The sequence below is a fragment of the Mustelus asterias genome, chromosome 11 (assembly GCF_964213995.1).
Source record: "Mustelus asterias chromosome 11, sMusAst1.hap1.1, whole genome shotgun sequence".
NCBI classification, from domain to species: Eukaryota; Metazoa; Chordata; class Chondrichthyes; order Carcharhiniformes; family Triakidae; genus Mustelus; species Mustelus asterias.
Window position 1 is genome coordinate 27,503,037 of NC_135811.1, and position 23,327 is coordinate 27,526,363.

Sequence of the window (23,327 nt, forward strand, 5' to 3'; positions counted from 1 at the left end):
GCAGCAGATATGTAGACAATTCACTGAGGTGTCTAAGAATGATAAGCAGGTAACTTATACCAAGGGATTTCAACATCCCCAACATAAATTGGGACAGTCATAATGTAAAGTGTTTCGACGGAGCGATTTCTTCAAGTATCCAGGGGAGTTTTTTGTACCAATATGTGGAAGGCCCAACGAGGGATGGAGCAGTGCTGGGTCTGGTTCTGGGGAACGAAGCCAGACAAGTGTTCAGTGTGGCAGTGGAGAAGCATTTTAATAGTGACCACAACACGGTATGGTTCAAGTTTGATATGGACAAGGAGAAAGATGGCCTGGAAAAGGTGGCTTTAGTTTGGGGGAAGGCAGATTTTATTAAAATAAGGCGGGATCTGGTCCAAGTTGACTGCGAACAGCTCCTTGCATGAAAATTTACGGTGGAGCAGTGGTGTGCATTCAAAAAGGAAATGGGGCGAATACAGGTTCAACATGTACCCTTCAGGGGGAAATGTAGGAGCAATAGTTCAGGGAACCCTGGATGTCCAGGACAATTCAAGACTGGATAAGGAAGAAGTGAGGATTTTAGCAAGTCCAAAGTGGGCAATTCAGCTGCAACCCTACAGGAATATCGGAAGTGTAACAAGGAATTTAAGAAAACAATTAGAGTGAAAAAGGATTTGCAACCAGGATTAGGGCAAATCCCAAGATATTCTATATGTAGATTCAAGGGAAGAGATTAACCAGGAAGAGAATAGGACCCATTAAAGACCAAGGGGGCAATCTGTGTGAAGCCACAGGACATGGGGACGTGTGTTACATGAATACTTCTCATTGGCCTTCACAAAGGAAAAGGAGAACATAGGTACAGAATTCAAGAAAAGGGACTATGTGGACGTTGAACAGTTTGACATGAGAAATGGAGGGAGTATTGAAGACTTTGGGCTTAAATGGAAAAATCCCCAGGCCTGAATGAACTGCCCATCCCAGGCTGCTGTGGGAGGTGAGGCAGGATCTTGCAGGGGCTCTGACGTTTTTAATTCCTCTCTGGCCACGGGGGAAGTACTGGAGGACGGCTAATGTGGTTCCAGTTTTAAAGAAGGGTGGCAGAGATGAACCAAGAAATCGCAAACCGGTGAGTCTCACGTCAGTGGTAAGGAAACTATTGGAGAGAATTCTGAAGGAGAGAATTAATATCTACTTGGAGAGGCAAGGTTTGAGCAGAGATAGTCAGCACGGCTTTGTCAGAGGGAGATCATGTCTAACAAATTTGATAGGATTTTTTGAAAGTGTGGTTGAATGTGTGAATGAGGGAAGTGCAGTTGATGTAGTTTATATAGATTTTAGAACAGCCTTTGACAAGGTCCCACATGGGACACTGGTTAAGGAGGTTGAAGCAAATGGAATTCGGGAAAACTTGCCGAGATGGATCCGAAACCGGTTCAGTAATAGGGTAGTGGTTGAAGGTTGCTCAAATGACTGGAGGCCGGTGTCCAGTGGTGGACCACAAGGATCAGTGCTGGTTTGCTTAGTGTTTGATAGGTGATGTGGGGGAGTGATAAACAGGTTTGTAGATTACACCAAGATTGGTAGGGTGGTTAATAGTGATGGAGGAGGATATAGATGTGTTGATCAAGTGGGCAGAGCAGTGGCAGTTGATATTTAACCCTGATAACTGCGTGATGTTGCACTTTGGAAGAAGTAACAAGACAAGTGAGTGTTTGATGAATGACAGGACACTGGGAAGCTCAGGAACAGATGGATCTTGGGGCACTTATTCACAGATGCCTGGAGGTGGTAATAGGCTTGGATTTAGATTGGAGAATACAGGGGGCATGATTGAGGTGTATAAAATTGAGGCATTTGGGCAGGGTGATTAAAACAGCGGTTCCCTTTGGTTCAGGGGTCAGTCATGAGGGAGTATAGTTTTAGTGTGAGGGGCAACAAATTCAGGGAATTTGAGACAAGTAATTCACTGAGAATCTGGAATGCACTGCCTGGGAAGGTCATGGAGATCAGAAACCTTACAATCTTTAAAAACTATTTGGATGAGCACTTCAACTATGACATTTAAGGATGTGGGATGAGCACGTCTTCAGTGGCAGTTGTCAGTGCAGACTTGATGGGCTGAAGGGCCTTTTCTGCACTGAGACTCTGATTCTATAACGTCAAGCTTGGAGCTGCTAAATTAAAACTCCCCTTACTGCCTGACTGCCCCATTGCTTTTTTTTGCTTAAAGTGTTGATCTTTTCCTGCTGAGATGCACTAACATTTGCCTCTATTTTGTGGAAAAGCATTGAGGTTTCAGCTATGCTGTGTGCATGCATTTCTCCTGTAGCTTCTTGTCTCATTCTGTTTGCAAATCTTAACTGAATCTTGGGCACTTAATCTTCAGCTAGAGGCGGTTTTCCCCCCATTTATCTTACTGAAGACTTTCACTTTTTTAAAAAAACTCTTTGAATTCCACTGTGCTCCAGTGAATATAACCTCATTATCTAATGCCTCATCAACCCGAGTTTCAAACAAATGCTTGGACATTATGATACAATAAGAAGTCTCAACACCAGGTTAAAATCCAACGGGTTAATTTGGTTTCACAAGCTTTTGGAGCGCTGCTCTTCATCAGGTGAGTGGAGAGTTGGGTTTACAAACACAGCATATATAGACAGACTCCATGGCAAGATAATGGTTGGAATGCGAGTCTTTTCAGGTGCAGACTATGTGAAAGGGGTGGGGGTGGGGGGGGGAGGGCGCGGATAATCACATGTTAAAGAGGTGTGAATTGTCTCAAGCCAGGACATTTTGGCTTTTGCCAAATGGGCGTTAGATTTGATTTTGATTTGATTTATTATTGTCATGTGTATTAACATACAGTGAAAAGTATTGTTTCTTGCGTGCTATACAGGCAAAACATACCGTTCATAGAGAAGGAAAGGAGAGAGTGCAGAATGTAGTGTTACAGTCATAGCTAGGATGTAGAGAAAGATCAATTTAATGCAAGGTAAGTCCATTCAAAAGTCTGACAGTAACAGGGAAGAAGCTGTTCTTGATTGAGTCAGTTGGTACGTGACCTCAGACTTTTGTATCTTTATCCCGGTAGAAGAGAGAATGTCCGGGGTGCGTGGGGTCCTTGATTATGCTGGCTGCTTTGCCAAGGCAGTGGGAAGTGTAGACAGAGTCAATGGATGGGAGGCTGGTTTGCGTGGTGGATTGGGCTACATTCACGACCTTTTGTAGTTCCTTGCAGTCTTGGGCAGAGCAGGAGCCTTATTAAGCTGTGATATAATCAGAAAGAATGCTTTCTATGGTGCATCTGTAGAAGTTGGTAAGATTTGTGGCTGACATGCCAAATTTCCTTAGTCTTCTGAGAAAGCTGGTGGGCTTTCTTAACTATAGTGTCGGCACGGGGGTACCAGGACATGTAGTATGACATGAACCTAAGATCCTGGTTGAGGCCGCTCTTGTATGCGGAACTTGGCTGTCAATTTGGCTCTACGTCACCTTTGATAACCATTATACTCCATACTAGCAAATCATGTTTACCCAACCTTTCCCAATATTCCCTTTTCCCTTCATCCATCTAACTGATCTAACCTTGAATCTCAACACAGATTCTGCTTGAACCACTGATCCTCGAAGTGAATGCCGCATCCTTGCCATTGGGGTGTCTCTCTTGTCCTCCATTCTAATCTGTTCAATCCTGTCCAATGGGCATCAATTTTGCTTCAATCTACCTTGTCCCAACTTTCCACAATTTTAAAATCTGTCATATTGGCCTGTTGTTCAGGAGGAAAAAAAACTCAATTATTCACATTTGTACTTGCATTTCCCCATACAGGCAGTGTCATTTTGAATTTTTGTTGTCCCCTCAGCCCTTGATATCATTTCTGTAATGTAGAGTCCAGTACTGCACCCTGTACATTCATTGAGGCCTGGTTAAGATTTTATACTGGCCCATTGTCATCTTGTGACTTTTAAGATCCAGATTGCTTGTGGTAAAGCTTAGAATTCCATTAGCATCTGTTAAATCAGATTTGTCAGCCTGAGGACTGTTTTTTTTTAATGCTCTGAATCCGTGTCCTTAAGTCCCCTGCTTGCTCTTGCATGATATCAAATTGAGTTCTATTTACAGCATAGTTCCTGCTGTTTGAACCAAAATGCATCCGAGCTACACAGCCTCAGAATGCAGGTAAAACAAAGCCCATGTATCTGAACTCAACCTCGGTCCGAGAGAAAACAGGATACCTCTCACTCGAGATACCTGAACCTTAAGAGGAACTGTCCTTCTGCATCTTTATTGGATGCCCTTGATGGATTTAATATCCTTTCTATAATGAAGGCCCCAAAATGACAGTGCCTTGTGGCCTAACCATTTCCTTGTACCTATTTAATCTCTGCTCCTATACTCCATTTACTAAATCTAAATTTTCTTCTTTATGGTTCAATTAATTTCACCTTCAGAATTTTGTATTTGCGCCCAAGGTCTGTGTTCCTTACCATTTGAGGTTAGGTGCTCATTTCTAGTTTTCCCCATGCAGATTCATAGCCCATCGAGTCTGCACCAACAACAATCCTACCCAGGCCCTATCCCCGCTTGGTTACCTTGCTAATCCCTCTAACTTATCACATCCCGGGACACTGAGGGTTAATTTAACATGGCCAATTCACCTCACCAGCACATCTTTGGAGTGTGGGAGGAAACCAGAACACCCGGAGGAAACCCACGCAGACACAGGGAGAATGTGCAAACTTCACACACTGACCCAAGTCGGGAATCGAACCCAGGTGCCTGGAGCTGAGAAGCAGCAGTGCTAACCACTGTGCATGTAATACAATTGTATTATCGCTCACACCCTCCTCCAGTTCCACTAACCTGCCTGCTAACCTATCTTATTTCTGCAGTTTGTCAAATCACCTATTTTTTGAGGTCAGTCACAAATTCCAATATTGTGTGCTTTGCTTATCAAGCTATTTCAGTACAACTACAACATTGGTATCTGGCAATTTTCCACAGCGTGTCAATGCAAATCCTGTCACGAAAAGCAGGCAAATCGTCCACTGGTTGGAGTCGTACCTAACCCCAAAGAAAGATGATTTTAGTTGTCGGAGGTCGATCATTTCCGCTCCAAGACATCACTGCGGAAGCTTCTCAGGAAAGTGTCCCAGGCCCTAACATTCTCAGTTGCTTCTCTCCATCTCCATTTTTCTCTCCCAGGGCTGCACAGTGGTCAGCAGTGCTACCTCACAACGTTGATTCCAGCCTTGGGTCATTGTCTATGTGGAGATTGCACGTTCTCCCTGTGTCTACGTGGGTTTCTTTCAGATGCTCCGGCTTCCTCCGACAGTCCAAAGATGTGCGGGTTAGGTTGATTGGCCGTGCGAAATTGTCCCTTTGTGTCAGGGGTAAATGTGTGGGTTACGGGGACAGGGCCTGGGTGGGATTGTTGTCGCTGCAGACACAATGGACCAAATGGCTGCCTCCTGCACTATAGGGATTCTGATTCTTCTATGATATCATTGGGTCAGAACTGTTTGCTGATGATTGCCGTGTTCAGGATCATTTGTGACTCCTTAGAAACTGAAGCAGTTAATGTCTGAAGCAAGATCTGGACAACATTGAGGCCTGGGATGATTTGTGGCAAGTAACCTCCATGCTGCACAAATGCTAGGCAATGACCATCTCCAACAAGAGAGATTCTAACCAACTCCCCTTCACATTGAAATGGTGATCCGACCATTCAATCCCCAACCATTTGCATCTTGGGTGACTGAAAGCTTAAATGGATCGACTATATTAATACTGCGGCTGCAAGAGGTCAGATGCTGGGAATTTTGTAGTCACTCACTACCTGCCTCCTCAAAGCTTTATCACTATCTGTGAGGTACGGGCTAGGAGTGTGATGGATAGTTTCTGCTCGCCTGGATGAGTGCAGCTCCCAACAACATTAAAGAAGCTCCAGACCATCCAGGAGATAACAGCATGCTTGATCAGTGACCCCCATCCACTACCTTAAACGTTCACCCTCTCCAACATACTGGCAGCAGTGTGTACCGTTAACAAGATACACTGCAACAACTTGCTAAGCACCTTTTCAAACCCATCCGAGAAGGGCAAGGCCAGCAGGCATATGGGAACGCCACCACCTGCAAGTTCCCCACAAGCCCCACACCATCTTTACTTGGAACTATGTTGCCCTTCCTTCACTGTTGCTGGGTCAAAACTCTTGAACCCCCTCCATAAGAGCACTGTAGATGCAGCTACACCACAGGGACTGCAGTGGTTTAAGAAGGCTGCTCCACCACCACCTCAACAGTTAGGGATGGGCAACAAATACTGGCCTTGCCAGTGATGCTTCTATCATGTTAAATAAATTTTTTAAAAAGATTTATTTTTCTAAGTGGAGCAGCACGAATTGCTGGGCTACATAGTTTTGAATTTTCCTCCAATCCAAGCAACTACACACCAGCACTAACCCTTTGTCAGCCAGATTTTTTGTCCATTATAGAATCCTACAGTGCAGAAGGCGACCATTTGGCCCATTGAGTCTTCGCCAACCACAATCCCACCCAGGCCCTATCCCCATAAACCCATGCATTTCCCCTAACTAGTCCCCCTGATACGAAAGGGCAATTTAGCATGGCCAGTCCACTTAATCTGTACATCTTTGGACTGCAGGAGGAAACTAGAGCACCCAGAGGAAACCCACGCAGGCACAGGGAGAATATCCAAACTCCACTGACACAACTCCTCTTGCACCATAAACATGATACAGCAAGCCTCCTATGGGACACTTGTTAAAATGTCTTCTGAAAATCCACACACTACATTGTGTAATTGCTCATTTCTTAAAAATGCTCTAAGATCACTCCTTTAATGAATTTAATCTGGTCCTGCTTGATGATTCCACACACACGGAAATGTGTGATTTGAACGGTTTGTTGCCTGGAGATGTCCCTTGAATCCCTTGGCCTCAAACATCTGCAAATCAGATTAAACTTCAATAAGAATATTTGCTGGGATGAGTTTGAATAGTAGTGAACTGTATGAAACATGATGAAGCAACAAGACAATTAAATGTGCTAAAGTAGTTTGTTGGTGACACATTAACTCAAAAGCATCTAGGTATCTCATTTGTATTTTGTAATGTTCTCTGTTGTGAAGCAGCAAGTTACCAAACTATCTCTCACGGAGTGTTAGTTGACTGTGGTCAGAAGTCCAGCACCTGGTCAGCTTACAGTCTTCATGGAGAAAACTGGGGGGTGGGGGGGAAACTCTTGCCACCACCTAGGTTAATAAAGACGTTGGGAACTTGCAGCTGATGAGAGATGAGAAAAAAGTTCTGAATTATTCTAAGTGTCAAATCCACCCAGGATTGTCGGTGCTTCAGCTAAGATTATCTAACTGTTCACCTTCCCGAAGGCATTTAAAAATAATTGAACATTGCACCCTTGCATCCAATAAAACATGCTCTAAAAATGGTCTTGTTCTTCAGATTCTACAACCTCTCTACACTTCATTTTAACTCTCATTTCACCCCAAGTATATCTCACGTCCTCAGGCAAGTGACAACTTTTCCTGACAGCAGCGGTATGTTTTCTGTCTAATGAGTCATCACGGGAGTGCTATGTATCTGACAACATGTATGAGTTCAGTTATCTCATTTCGATATGAATATAACGTTAGGAACCAAGGTTCAAAGTTATTAACAGTGTAGTCAGTTGGAGCTGTTTGTGCTGAGGGTGGGGTTGTACATAACTTATTTGAAATGGCCAAAAGCCAACGATTGGCACTGCTCCATTTTATACTGAAAAACATTTTTGATAGAGGTTAACTTTAGTCCTGATGTGAACACTTAAAAAAAAAATTAATAGCTAGATGTAAGAGGGTGGAAAATATATAGCCAATGTCCTATCACATGTTCCTAGGGGATACAGTAGAGTCATGAATGATTCACAAGATTAATACTCCAGAGGGTGAGAGTTTGAATCTCGCTATGCTAATTGGTGTTCCATTCAAAGGAAAATCTGGAAACTAAAGCTGAAGAGTGAAAGTGACCCTGAAGATATCAAATTGTTGGACAAAACGTAACTGGTTCACCAATGTCCTTGGGGGAAACAAAATCTGCCATCTTTACTCAGTCTTGCCTGTGATGTGTGTCACACACTCGCATGGCTGACGCTGCAGTGACCTTGCCAACCATCCCATTGTCAGGAAAATTAGCAATGGACAGTAAGATGCCAGCCTGGCCCATGGTTCCCAGATTCCAATGGTGATTTTAATAAAAATCATGGCTAACAAGTAGACTGCACTACAGCCCAATGCAGTATTCAATAGAAATGGAAATGTTATTCTGATGCAGATGCTTGGGTGAAGAAGGGACCTTCACTGTTTCTTGATGAGTGGTTTGGCATTTCAAGTGTGTGGGGCAAGGAGGTTGGCAATGGTGGAATTTGTATTTCATTCAACCAGGTATCAGTACCAGCATGCGATTTCCATTTCTACCACACGGGGCACCTTCACAGGTCCTGTGCTATTGTTGTAAGAGTCTGCCTAATTGCACCATTGAAGCAAAAACACAGCAGGTCTGACAGCATCTGTGGAGAGAATAGAGCTTCGAGTCTGGATGACCCTTCGTCAGAGCCCATCCGCAGTATTTTGCTTTTATCTTGGTGCACAGTTGAAGCTCTGGCTATCTTCTTCGCAATCTAGAAACTGCAGTAACTAAGCAGACTTGGGGCGGCATGGTAGCACAGTGGTTAGTACTGCTGCTTCACAGCTCCAGGGACTTGGGTTTGAATCCCGGCTCGGGTCACTGTCTGTGTGGAGTTGCACATTCTCCCTGTGTCTGCGTGGGTTTCCTCCGGGTGCTCTGGTTTCCTCCCAAAGTGTGGAGATGCCGGCGTTGGATTGGGGTAAGCACAGTAAGAAGTCTCACAACACCAGGTTAAAATCCAACAGGTTTATTTGGTAGCAAATACCATAAGCTTTCGGAGCTTGCTGCTCCTTCGTCAGATGGAGTGGTCTCTGTTCTCCAACAGTGCACAGACACAGAAATCAAGTTACAGAATACTAATTAGTATTCTGTAACTTGATTTCTGTGTCTGTGCACTGTTGGAGAACAGAGACCACTCCATCTGACGAAGGAGCAGCAAGCTCCGAAAGCTTATGGTATTTGCTACCAAATAAACCTGTTGGACTTTAACCTGGTGTTGTGAGGTTCCTCCCAAAGTCCAAAGATGTGCAGGCTAGGTTGATTGGCCATTCTAAATTGCCCTTAGTGTCCCAGGATGCATAGGTTAGAGAGATTAGTGGGTAAATATGTAGGGATATGGGGATAGGGCCTGGGTGGGATTGTGGTTGGTGCAGACTCGATGGGCCGAATGGCCTCTTTCTGCACTGTAGGATTCTATGATTCTGTTTGGTCAAGTAGTTACACATCCCATCAATAACAATAATGGGGAGACAGTGGCGCAGTGGTATTGTCACTGGACCAGTAATCCAGAGACCCAGAGTAATGCTCTGGGTACCTAGGTTCGAATCCCACCATGGCAGATGGTGAAATTTGACTTCAATAAAAATCTGGTATTAAGTCTAATGATGACCACTGCCGATTGTCATTAAAAACCCATCTGGTTCACTAATGTTCTTTAGGGAAGGAAATCGGCCGTCTTTACCTGGTCCGGCCTATATGTGACTCCAGATTCTCAGCAATGTGGTTGACCCTGAAAATGCCCTCTGAAATGGCCTAACAAGTTCACGGCAATATATGCTGGCCTAACCATTACACCAAATCCCATCAACAAATAAAAACCTGATTGAACAGATCCTGTGGGCAGGATTTTATGGTCTTGCTTGAGCGAGACCGGAAATTCTTGCCCGAGGTCAACGGAGATTTCCATTATGGACCCTTGCCCGCACCAATGCTGAGATGGCAGAGTTCCAGCCTTTTTGCTGCCTCCACCTCATCACATATTGATGGAGGTAGGGAAGGGAGGAACAAAGCATCGCTATTTGACAGGATTGAACAAGTGAACTGCTTGGTGAATTTTGGCACTGCAGGCTGAGAGCAAAGGTAACCCTCCTACCTGGATGGGCGCCTCAGTCTGTGTGTTGGTTACAGGCCAGGTATCTGCTCAGTGCTTAGACTGTGGTCCCATAATTTCAGTGATTCATTACCTTGTTCCTCTAGCATCTTGTGAGCTCCTGTATAAATAGGACTGCAATACTGAAAAAATGTTAGTCATAGATGATATTCAAGATTTGCTTCATTTACTTAAGCTTGTAACTATCATCTTCTGGGCTGGAGTTGGAGTTTCTCATTAAGCATAGGCCTCTTGCCTAAATTGTTCAAAAAAACAAATAAAAGGCACTAAAGTTGTCTTCGATATTGGGATCAGGCCCAAGTAACCCATGTTATTGGCCCATGTGCAAAGGCTGGGAGTGGGGAGGTTGAAATTAAAGATTCAATTTGCTTTTATTTATTCAAACTGGCAGCGAATTTGCAAATATTAACTTTTTTATTCATTCATGGGACATGGGTGTCGCTGGCTGGCCAGCATTTACTGCCCATCCCTATTTGTCCGAGGGCAGTTGAGTCAACCACATTGCTGTGGCTCTGGAGTCACGTGTAAGCCAGGCCAGGTAAGGATTTCCTTCTCTAAGGGACATTAGTGAACCAGATGGTTTTTTCCGACAATCTACAATGGTTTCATGGTCATCAATAGATTCTTAGTTCCAGATTTTTAAAATATTGAACTCATACCACCATCTGCTGTGGCGGGATTCGAACCCAGGTCCCCAGAACATTTAACTGAGTTTCTAGATTATTCTAGCAGCACGGTGGTTAGCACTATTGCCTCAGTGTCAGGGACCCGGGTTCGATTCCCAGCGTGGGTCACTGTCTGTGTGGAGTTTGCATGTTCTCCCTGTGTCTGCATGGGTTTCCATGTGCTCCGGTTTCCTCCCACAGTCCTAAGACGTGCTGGCTAGGTGCATTGGCTGTGCTAAATTCTCCCTCGGTATACCCGAACAGGTGCCGGAGTGTGGTGACCAGAGGATTTCACAGTAACTTTATTGCAGTGTTAATGGAAGTCTACTTGTGATACAAATTTTAATACCACAAGGCTATCGCATTGTTCAAAGCTTTGGAGGAATTAATTCGGATGCATTTTCACTGGATACATATTTGCATTATGATATTCGAGGTTGATTCAAACGGTTGTGGCTGAATGAATTGTGCTGAGATTGGACATTACAGGTCGGGCTTTGGATTTTAGATTGTTACGTTTCAGCGTTGTCACTTTCAGACTTATTGGAACCAGAATGGAAGAAATGAGAGAGCTCTTTGCCTGGGGTGTTTGTTTTCAGGGCCGTACCTAATCACTGCAGCGCGAAAGATTGAAGTGGTAGTGTTCTGATGAGGTGTCAGATTAGACTGATGCACAAGAGCCTCAAAGTGTCAGAAAGAACAAAGATGATTGATTAACTTTTCCCCTCCATTTTCTTTAGCTCTGCAAGAAGCATCATTTTGGAATAAACAAGACTGAGAAGATTACCCAGTCTCCAGATGACTCCAAGTTTTTGCTCAAGACATTGAGTCAGATTAAATGCAATGTGGCTGCTCCAATCAAGAAGAAGGTGAGTGTTTGTGTCTCTCTGAAGCTTTTCAATGCATTAGTTTGCCTCATTGCGGTTCTTAAAATTCATTACAGGGACTCTTAGCACAGTGAGTGACAGGATATCTCGGTTAGGAAACTGTGGGTCTGGAACCAATGAGGCCTTGTCTGAATATTAATCAGTACTTAGCGATAAGTTTGAGTTAATTTTCAAACTGGTCTCTTTGGTCTTGTGATAGGTTTGTTAATGGGCAGCACAGTGGTGCCTCACTGTGCCAGGGACCCGGGTTCAGTTCCGGACCCGGATTTCAATTCCAGCCTCAGGTGACTGTCAGCGTGGAGTTTGCACATTCTCCCCTGTGTTTGTGTGGGTTTACTCCCACAATCTAAAGACGTGCAGGTTAGGTGCATTGGTCATGGTCAATGCAGGGCGTTGCAGGAATAGGATGGAGATCCTGGGTAAGATACTCTGTCAGAGAGTCAGTGCAGACTTGATGGGCTGAATGGCGGCCTCCTGCACTGTAGGGATTCTATGGATGATATTACCTCTTGGTGGATATAACCATCACTTATCCATGGCATTTGTCAAGTCAGGCAGATTCGTGAAGCAAAAGATAAAACAGTACAAATTGACAGTTATTTCTTACTGGCAGAACATCTTAGTTTATGTTCCCTTCATGGATTTAATGGCTGAGTTTAGATATTGAGGAAAAGAGTTTATTTGCATTAAAGTTGTAGCTGTTAGTAAAGGAGGTGTTTTAATTTGTGCTTGATCGCTTTTGCGGGTGACAGTCAGAACCCTGTAGGATTGATTCCATTCGGCAGTGGAGCCAGGCACTGGTATTGCAGGGATGAATTTGAGGCCAGGAGCACAGGGAGTGCATTTGGGATCAGTCTTGGTCGATCTATTTTAAACGGTGACTGGTGCTTCCACTTGTCATGTGAATTGCTGAGCTTGCCTCTGCTGTCAGAGGGAGAAGCTGAGCAGAGACTGATGGCTCCCTGCAGGGACAGGGCAAAAAATGGGAGCATCCATACCCTGAGCTCGTTACAGCCATTTTTTAAAATAATGAGATCGCAGGAGCAATTGATCTTCCTGGCCATTGACCGACTATGTTGCTCTGTTGCTAGCTTTGAGACACTCATGGTGCTGAGTGCTAATTAAAAAATGGCCAAGGCGTTTCTGCAAAGCCAGTTGGTGAGCATTCATTAACAGAACCCCTGCAGTGTTTTAACCTCCCTTCACCTGAACCCAGGAATCAGCGGTTGTAGATGATGGCTTTAAAAATAGGGCCTCTTTAAAAGTGGCTACGAATACAATGTTGTGTGAAATATTTTAATTCCGCATGAAAAGGGCATTCATGTTTTGAAGAAACTGGAGCTCATTGAAAATAAGGTTTAAATAAAGAGAGGTTTGGAAATTCCATGTCTTTTACAAGTTGTCAGCTGTGACTCAGTCGGTTGCATACTCATTGCTGATTCAAGTTCTAATCCAGGGCTTGAGCATAAATATCAAAGCTGACACTTAACCGAGGGAGTGTTAATCATAGAATTGTACAATCCCAGCAGTACAGAAGGAGGCTCTATCGTGTCTGCGCTGACTCCCCGACAGAGCATCCCACCCAGGCCCTTTCCCATAACCCTATGTGTTTACCCTGCTAATCATCCTAACCTATACATCTTGGGACACTAAGGAGCAATTTATCATGGCCAATCCAGCTTTGGACTGTGGGAGGAAACCAGAGCACCCGGAGGAAACCCATGCAGCCATAGAATGTGTAAACTCCACACAGACAGTGATCCAAGGCCGGAATTGAACCTGGGTCCCAGGTGTTGAGAGGCAACAGTGCTAAGTACTGTGCCACCGTGCCGCCCCCGTTGGATGAAATGTTAGACCGAGACTCCCATCTGCCTGCTTGGGTGGATGTACAAGTTTCTGTGACACTGTTTTGGAGAAGAGCAAAGGCCTTATTCCTGATGTCCTGGCCAATAAGTATCTCTCAATCCATATTTCAAAAAATAGGTTATCTTTCATCATCACATTCCTGTTTTGTGGGAACTTGCTGTGCACAAAATGGCTGCTGCCTTTTCTACTCGACAACACTGACTAATCCTCTGCATTCGTCTGTAAAGTGAGACATCCGGTGCTCCTTGTTCAAATGCGAGTTCCCACACGCACACACTCTCCTCCCCCCCCCCCCCCCCCCCCCCACACACACACCCCCCCCCACCTTAATCCGAGTGATGCACAGTTCCACAGGCATGGGTAAAGTACAGTGACTGGATCATTATTGTGCATGTGCTGGCTGAGGGTTTGCAAGGAAGCTGCAGCACTCTATTCTTAGACAAAGCAAAGGAGCCTTGGGCAAGCAGCAGAGGTTTGTGATGCAAATTTATGGATATGAGCTCTGGCTATGGAATGAACTGCTTCGATTCGCTTGACTGCTCCCCAAGTGCAAAGCAATGAAAATATTTCTCATCCAAACTAATAACCTTAAACTTTACAAGTAGATTTTACTTTGAAACTGTGATTTGACCTGCATGGAAAGAGACAGTCACTGCACACTGCTGGGAGCCCCTTTGGCCAGGGACCTGTACATCAGGCTGGCAGTCAGTGCCTTGATGTCTGATGCTGCTGCATCACTCTGTTAGGACATTGTACCCTTTGGCAGATCCCAAGGTCATGTTGGTGTCTTTGTGGTACGATCACACACGGATGTAACTATTCTCTCTGTAATGTCACAGGGAATGAGGTGACGCCACCATTCTTGGATGGGTTGATCAAACCCCACTGTCAACTTGTTAACTACCTTTCCCTTTTACTGTCGAGCACAAGCAGGTAGAAAATGCGTTTTATTGGCTCACTTTGCATTGATCTCCCGTGTCCCAGCCTGGTTGATGGAAAGAGCTGGTGTTCGCACTTGGCACAATGTAGTACGTGTACGCACTGAAGGCTAACGTGTTAATTTGAATCCTGGGAGCAGGTTCCTGCTACTTGCATAGCTCAATCTGACTCTCTTCACCTGCAGATTTAGAGATCCGGGTGAGTCGGTGTATATCAATGACAAAGATTGGGGTGAAGGAGCTGGGTTTAGCAATGCAGTGGGGGCAGGGGAGAGTCAGTGTGGAGAGTGGCTGCCTCAACATGTAACCTGGTATAAAAGTCTCATTCATGTCCTCCTTTGACCTGAACCCATTTTATCTCCAGACAATAAGCATGTCAATACAAATTATGGTCCCTTGTTTATTGACTAACTGTACTCAAAATTTTGCCAGTATTTGTGATGAGTCACAAATGTTTCATGGGGGATGCTATTTACTTTATGGTATTGTTTCCTTTGTCCTAACTGATTCATTTTCTGAGACGTGTAATCTCATTTACGTTGTTGATATTAGCAGTTTATATTCACTGATAACCTGGGCAGTGACGCACAAATAGACCAAGGATGGTGATTCTTACCTGTTCCATACACTGATCCTTAACGTGCTGCTTAATCCAATAATAGAAACATAGAAACTAGAAGCAGGAGTAGGCCATTCGGCCCTCCGAGCCTGCTCCATCATTCATTTTGATCATGGCTGATCATATTCAATATCCTGATCTCTCCTTCTTCCCACCCCCGCATATCCTTTGATCCCTTTAGCCCCAAGAGCTATATCTAATTTCTTCTTTGAAATCATGCAATGTTTAGGCCTCAACTACTTTCTGTGGTAGTGAATTCCATAAGACCATAAGACATAGGAGCTGAATTAGGCCACTCGGCCCATCAAGTCTGCTGTGTCATTCAATCATGGCATTCCCCCACACTCCACTCTCTGGATGAAGAAATTTCTCCTCACCTCGGTCCTAAAATGTTTACCCCTTATCCTTAAACTATGACCCCCTAGTCCTGGACTCCTTCACCTTCGGGAACATTCTTTCTGAATCTACATTTTTGTTTACTTTCTCCACAGCTGTTAGTGGGATGTGGTATCATTTGTGAGGTTGACTGGGAGGATAATGTCATGTTTTGTCCTTGAGAAGGTGACCTGCTGGGGGCCATGTGGTGTCAATGCACCCACAATGCTGCTGGGGAGGGGGTTTGATGAAGTGACTGAAATCAGTGGTGAATTTCCAATGTCAAGATGTGTAACTGAGGCAAACTCTCAGATGGTCCTGTTTCCATGTGCTTGCTGTCCTTGATCTAGAGGTTGCAAGGTGCTGCCAAAAAGGCCCTGCTGAGTTGCTGCAGTGTATCTTGTGTACGGTACACACCGCTGCTACTTTGGGGTGATGGAGAGCATGAATGGGGTGCCAATCAAGTAGGTTGTATCCTGGATGGTGCCAAGCTTTGTTGGAGCTGCACTCATCCAGGCAAGTGGAGAGTATTCCATCCCACTCCTAATTTCTGCCTTGTAGATGGTGGGCAGGCTTTGGAGAATCGAGAGGTGAGTTACTTGCCACAGGATTCCCAGTTTTTGACCTGCACTTCAGGATTTATTCAGCTTCTGGTCAAATATAACCCCCAGGGTGTTAGTGGGGGATTCAGCAATTGAATGTCATGGGGAGATGGTTCGACTCTCTTTTGTGGAGATAGTCATTGCCTGGCACTTGTATGGTGTGAATGCTACTTGCCACTGATCAACCCAAACCTAACTGTCTTGGTCTTGTTTCGTGTGGGCATGGACTTCAGCATCTGAAGAATTATGAATGCAACTGAGTGTTGTACAATCATCAGGGAACATCCCCACTTCTGACCATTTGATGGAGGGAAGGTCATTAATGAAGCAGCTGAAGATATGTAGGACACTACCCTGAGGAACTGCTACAGTGAGGTCCTGGGTCTGAAATGATTTGACCCCCCCCCCCAAATGTGATCCGGAGCCGAGTGGTCCTGGTGGAACCCAAGCTGAGCATGTATGGGCAGATTATTGATATGTGACACTTTGGTGAGATTGGTTTTGTCCTTTTTGTGCCCAAGAGATACCTGGATACATTTTTGTACAGTGAAGCAGATACTGAAATAGCTTGGCGAGAAGAGACGGGTTTCACGCTATACTTTCTCCACCTGAAGGCAGAAAAACCTCCTAGTTATGAAATAGTTGAGAACCTTGCAGATCAGGAAAGTCCCAGGTTCAGCTCCAGGTTTATGCTGGCTTTACCCAGGGTGGATTAGGGAAGTTAAAATCGGCCTTGATTTCAAATGAGATCATCAACTGGAAACTCCTGCTGGTAGAGGAAGTAGGCACCTGGTGAGGACAATGGGTTCTTTTATAATACCCTTGTTGTTTTAAAAAGCCTGCTCACAATTGATTTCGGAATTGAAAAAAGCAAAGGCGGCTCGAAGCGTTAAGAGCAAAAGTCAGAGAAGAGAATGAGTGAAAATTGTTCAGGAAAGTACCCCACGGATGTTGCGAGACAGTGAGTTAAGGTTTTTATCTGGAAGTCACTTGAAACCCATCCAGTATGGGAGAAAATTTCTTGGCTGATTGCCATAAGTGAAACAAGTTTTGGGAAGTGCAAAACTGGTTAATAGTGAGAGTTCACCAGCACCAAGTGGGCATAACTTGATGTAAACTACAGTTCTGACTGCTGCAATGATAATGACACAATGAAAATGTCAGCGACACATTTTAACTTCCCGAGTCAGGAACAAATCATGATCTTGAGTTCAAGAACCATTACAGAGGCAGAGTAGAAGGAGGTTGATATTACATCTCGCTGTTGTTGCTAACACCGTGTATAAAGATGCTCTCAGCATTCATTTCTTATTTTGACCAGTCATGCAAAAAAGGCCTTTGATTTCTGTATGCAGCAGTGACTTCCGGGGCAATCAAACTGAACTGATGGACATCGGATAGTCTGGTAGGGGAGTGAGTTTTTCAATGCTTCAATTCGCCACTAAATAAACTGCCCTTTGGATACCACTTTATCCAAGTTCTAATGCAAGGCTTATTGGGAGTGTATGCTTGAAGTGTTATAAATCTAATTGTGTGACTGTTACTATAGGGTGGCACGGTAGCACAGTGGTTAGCACTGCTGCTTCACAGCTCCAGGGACCTGGGTTCTATTCCCGGCTTGGATCACTGTCTGTGTGGAGTTTGCACATTCTTTCTGTGTCTGCGTGGGTTTCCTCCGGGTGCTCCGGTTTCCTTCCACAGTCCAAAGATGTGCGGATTAGGTTAATGGGCCATGCTAAATTGCCCCTTAGTGTCCTGGGATGCGTAGGTCAGAAGGATTAGCGGGTAGGTATGTGGGGATAGGGCCTGGGTGGGACTGTGGTCAGTGCAGACTCGATGGGCCGAATGGCCTCTTTCTGCACTGTAGGGTTTCTATGATTCTATATTTCGATAGCACCTTGAACATAAAACATCCCAAGGGACTTCACAGGAGCATTATCAATCTAAGACATCAAGCCTCATAAGGAGATATTAGGTCAGATGACCAAAAGCTTGGTGAAAGAGGTCAATTTTGATTGGCTTAAAGGAGGAAAGCGGTGGAGAAATGGAGAGACGACATTCCGGCGCTTACAGCTGAGGGAACTGAAGGCACAGCCACCAATGTTGGAACAAATAAAACTGGCAATGCAGAGGAGGCCGGAATTCAAGGGGTGCAGATATGAGGGTTGTGAGGCTGGAGGAGATGAGACAGGGCCATGGAGGGAGGTGATGGGGAATGCATTTCAATCCGCTGTTACACGATGTTGATGCGGTTTTGAGTCAGTAATTTTCCACACTTGGCTTCAGCTGAGATGTTGAGCACAAGGCAGGAGAAGCTGGTGATCTATTATTGGAAGTCTGAGCTAACCTTGTACTAAACGTACACAGTCCATCAAACATTCTCCTGAAATATGTATTTTTGTGCTGCTTTCTTAGTGTATTCATATATTCAGGTTGGTGGCGATAACGTTATTTCCAGATGATACTGGGGAGCTATTCTGGGCTGTCGTTGAGAAGCGGTGAATCTAATCTAACCCTCTGGGAGGGCACATTGCCTTTCCTGAATTTAATAGCAAACTACTCACCATTTTGGAAGTGGTGTCCTCTGTATCCACAGACGAAGCACGAACATTCATTGGATAATTTCTGGTACTGTCAGGATTTTGCACTTTTCAGTAAGATGATTGACAGTGGGATTTTTGATGCACATCCAATTATTATTGAGAGAGAGAGAAAGAGACCTTGTCTTATTTTTCGTATTTTAATTGCTGCAATATCCCAGATACTGGGGTTCTTGCTATGCAATTTACTTCGTATGTTTGCACATTCTCCCTGTGTCTGTGTGAGTTTCCTCCAGGTGCTCTGGTTTCCTTCCATAGTCCGAAAGACATGCTAGTTAGGTGCATTGGCCATGCTAAAATTCATCCTCTATCCCCGAACAGGCGTCGGAGTGTAGTGACTAGAGTATTTTCACAGTTATATGGTTGCAGTATTAATGTAAGCCTGCTTGTGACACTAAATAAACTTTTAAAAAACTTTGTTGCTTGAGAAAGATCATTGGGATCTATTAGCAGTTCCGAATCCCCAATGCAGAAGCACTGTACTTTTCCTACTGTGTGTCATGGCAATGCTCAAGTGACGTTGACTATGATGGATAGGCCATGTTATTAGAATGGATGATGGTTGCCAATCAAGAGATGCATTGTACAGAGATCTTGATTGTGCCAGTGGACATGTCAAAAGTAGGCTGCATGGATCCATGCAAGTGTAACATGTCATGCCAGGTCGATTTTGACAGCTGGGAACAGTCTGCACAGGGTTGTGAATGAAGCCCAGTCCATCACTCAAGCCAGCCTCCCATCCTGCACTTCCCGCTAGCATCAGAACAGCAGCTAGCATAATCAAGGACCCCACGCACCTCGGACATTCTCTCTTCCACCACCTTCCATCAGGAAAAAGATATACAAAAGTCTGAGAGCATGTACCAACTGACATGAACAGTTTCTTAGAACCATAGAAAATTACAGCTCAGAAACAGGCCTTTTGGCCCTTATTGTCGGTGCCGAATCATTTTATGCCTAGTCCCACTGACCTGCACTTGGACCATATCCCTCCACACCCCTCTCATCCATGAACCCGTCCAAGTTTTTCTTAAATGTTAAAAGTGACCCCGCATTTACCACTTTATCCGGCAGCTCATTCCACACTCCCACCACTCTCTGCGTGAAGAAGCCCCCCCTAATATTCCCTTTAAACTTTTCTCCTTTCACCCTTAACCCATGCCCTCTGGTTTTTTTCTCCCCTAGCCTCAGTGGAAAAAGCCTGCTTGCATTCACTCTATCTATACCCATCAAAATCTTATACACCTCTATCAAATCTCCCCTCAATCTTCTACGCTCCAGGGAATAAAGTCCCAACCTATTCAATCTCTCTCTCTAACTCAGCTTCTCAAGTCCCGGCAACATCCTTGTGAACCTTCTCTGCACTTTTTCAATCTTATTTACATCCTTCCTGTAACTAGGTGACCAAAACTGTACACAATACTCCAAATTCGGCCTCACTAATGCCTTATATAACCTTACCATAACACTCCAACTTTTATACTCGATACTCCGATTTATAAAGGTCAATGTACCAAAGGCACTCTTTACGACCCTATCCACCTGTGACGTCACTTTTAGGGAATTCTGTACCTGTATTCCCAGATCCCTCTGTTCAACTGCACTCTTCAGAGTCCTACCATTTACCCTGTACGTTCTTCTTTGGTTTGTCCCTCCAAAGTGCAATATCTCACACTTGTCCACGTTAAACTCCATTTGCCATTTTTCAGCCCATTTTTCTAGTTGGTCCAAATCCCTCTGCAAGCTTTGAAAACCTTCCTCACTGTCCACTACACCTCCAATCTTTGTATCATCAGCAAATTTGCTGATCCAATTGACCACATTATCATCCAGATCATCGATATAGATGACAAACAACAATGGACCCAACACCGATCCCTGCGGCGCACCACTAGTCACAGGCCTCCACTCAGAGAAGCAATCCTCCACAACCACTCTCTGGCTTCTTCCATTGAGCCAGTGTCTTATCCAATTTACTACCTCCCCATGTATACCTAGCGACTGAACCTTCCTAACTAACCTCCCATGCCAACTGACTTCTGAATGGACCTACCTTGCATGAAGTTGATCTTGCTCTACACCCTAGCTATGACTGTAACACTACATTCTGCACTGCTTTCCTTCTCTCTGCGGTATGCTTTGTCTCTACAGCACGCAAGAAACATTACTTTTCACTGTATACTAACATGTGACAAATCAAACATGACTGAGGCACTTAGTGCCAAAGTCTCCACATGGAGAACAGAAAAGTGAAGAACTGTCTTCAGATTGTCACAGAAGCGTGGCGTTGCAGGAAGGAGCACGTGGCCATAACCTCAGCATCAGAGTGTGATGAGCAATGATGCCCCATCCCCTACAGCTGACTAGGCCTTGCTCAAATTGGACTGCATTTCCATCTGGACAGTCACAACGGCTCAGCAGTGCATGCGAATCATCGGCAACGATGCAAAGCCAAAGAGAGGTGTTGCACAAATATGTTTTGAGGGCAGATTTGTTCAGAATGGATACATTAACTGCCACAACTCCTGTTTTGTTCTGAAAGGAAGCTAATTATTCAACAGAGACAAGTCTGACAGATTGGTCGAATCTTGGGAAGAAGCCAGACATCTCAGTCAATTTAAATTTGCCAATTTAGAAGAAGTACCAACCAGCATGTAACTCGTACGCTAAATTCTGAATGCCGCCTTTTACAAAGTCTGAAGTATCTGTATACTTGATTCACTCTTTAGTAGGAGCGGATGGAAGACTTGAAGTGAAATAAGTGGGTTATCTTGATCCACAGTGTGTATTGAATCGGCTGGGTAGAGGGCAGGGAGATATTGATTAGAGGCCTTCACATGCAGGCACAGATGTAGCCTGGGCTGCTCTCCCCTGCTCATTTTGTATCACTGTACTGCACTTTGTTGCGACAGTCTTTCTCTCAGCACCAGGGACCCCGGTTCAATTCCGGTTTTGGGTGACTCTGTGGAGTTTCCACATTCTTCCCGTGTTTACGTGGGTTTCCTCTGGATGCTCCAGTTTCGTCCCACAGTGCAAAGATGTGCAGGTTAGATTGGCCATACTAAGTTACCCGGTCCCAAGATGTTAAGATTAGGGGGATTAGTGGGGTAAATACATGGGGTTACATGGATAGGGTCTGGGTGCGATGCTGTCAGAATTGGTGCGGACTCAATGGGACAGATGGCCTGCTTCTGCATTGTAGGAATTGTGTGCGTAAAGATGTGATCTTGCATCTCAAGAGAAAATGCTCTGCATCCCCATGCCATAAGCTAAATCCTGTATGTCACCTTTTACAAGGTCTGTACACCATCTCCTGTTTGTTCCTTCAGTTGAAGTTCTTGAATAATAAACTGAACACTGATCCATATCCAGGACTTGTGCTCTGAACAGGAGAAGCAGAAACACAAGCAGGAAGTCACTCCTAACGCGGAGCCAGAAACCCACCCAGCACGGGGTAGGGCTAGGGCTGGGACTCTGTGCAAGGTTTTACACAGTAAGAAGTCTCACAACACCAGGTTAAAGTCCAAATAAACCTGTTGGACTTTAACCTGGTGTTGTGAGACTTCTTACTGTGTTTACCCCAGTCCAACGCCGGCATCTCCACATCAAGGTTTTACATCCAGGCAACATGTTTGCTGCTCATTTTGTTGTCTTATTCACGTCAACTGGTTTGTGTTTGCAGGCCAAGGAACACAAGGAAAAGGAGCGTTTGGAACGAAGGTTGTTGGAGGAATTAATCAAGATGTTTATGGACTCGGATTCATTTTATTATAGCCTGACCTATGACCTGACAAATTCCGTGCAGAGGCTGAGTGCCTCGGAGAAGAAAGGGGGATCGATATGGCAAAGGGTAAGATTTTCTTCACTAACTGCTCCCCATAGATAGAGAGGGTCATTATCGAATATAACCATCGTTTGCGACTGCAATCTACTTTCTCAGCTATCCTGTACATTTCCTAGCAATTTAAAAAAAATTTAGTTCACCTCGTAATTCATAGGAGAGGAGATGTCTTGCGTTTTAACAAGCTGCCAGGCTGTTTGGCATTCCTCCAGTCTTCCTGCCAGTTCTGTCAGGTAGTTCATGTCAAAGGAAGGCAGGCCAACAAGGGAGGAATTGACTGCCTGCCACTTTGAGCACCTTCCACAGTACTGGCAACAATCCCTGCCTGCAACTTGTATTATCTCCTTTTTAGCTGAAGTGGGGTCAGGAGGATAAAAGGCAAGTATTTCAAAATAGCTATACCCCCCCCAAGTGTTGATTTGTTTTGATTTTCTTGTCCGCTGCCATGCCAACTCCATAATCATTCTGGCTTCATCATCCAGTTGTAGGCCCTTTTCAGCCATTGCCGATTCAGCTGCCATCCCATGCTCTGGCATTCCGAATACCACCTCCCTTACTGTGTCCCCCTCCTGCTGATCCCACCACCTTAATTGCACCTCTCAAACTTGCTATCTATTTTCACAGTACCTGTGAAGTGCCTTCGGTACTTTCTGAAGTTAATGGTGTCATTTAAATCCAGATGATTGTTCCATTTGTTCCAGTAACTTGGATTTACTGGAATATCTTTCATTGTAATTACTCTGAGGAGCTTGGATCCAATTATCTTCAATTGTAGACTCCTTAGCAGCATTGCAGTTCAGAACACTGGAAAAAGAGAGGATGTGCTATCAAAATGAAGTTTAATAAACTATAGC

The 23,327-nt window shown here is 44.6% G+C and overlaps 1 protein-coding gene across 3 annotated transcripts in view; it reads left to right on the forward strand.

The window, feature by feature from the left end:
* The window catches only part of inpp5f (inositol polyphosphate-5-phosphatase F), a 236,849-nt gene that overhangs the window by 134,727 nt on the left and 78,795 nt on the right, over positions 1–23,327 (forward strand). For all 3 annotated transcript variants that reach the window (XM_078223332.1, XM_078223333.1, XM_078223334.1), the window contains 2 exons: positions 11,486–11,614; positions 22,315–22,482. In XM_078223332.1, the coding sequence (XP_078079458.1) occupies positions 11,486–11,614; positions 22,315–22,482 (297 nt within the window). The remainder of the gene's footprint in view (positions 1–11,485; positions 11,615–22,314; positions 22,483–23,327) is intronic.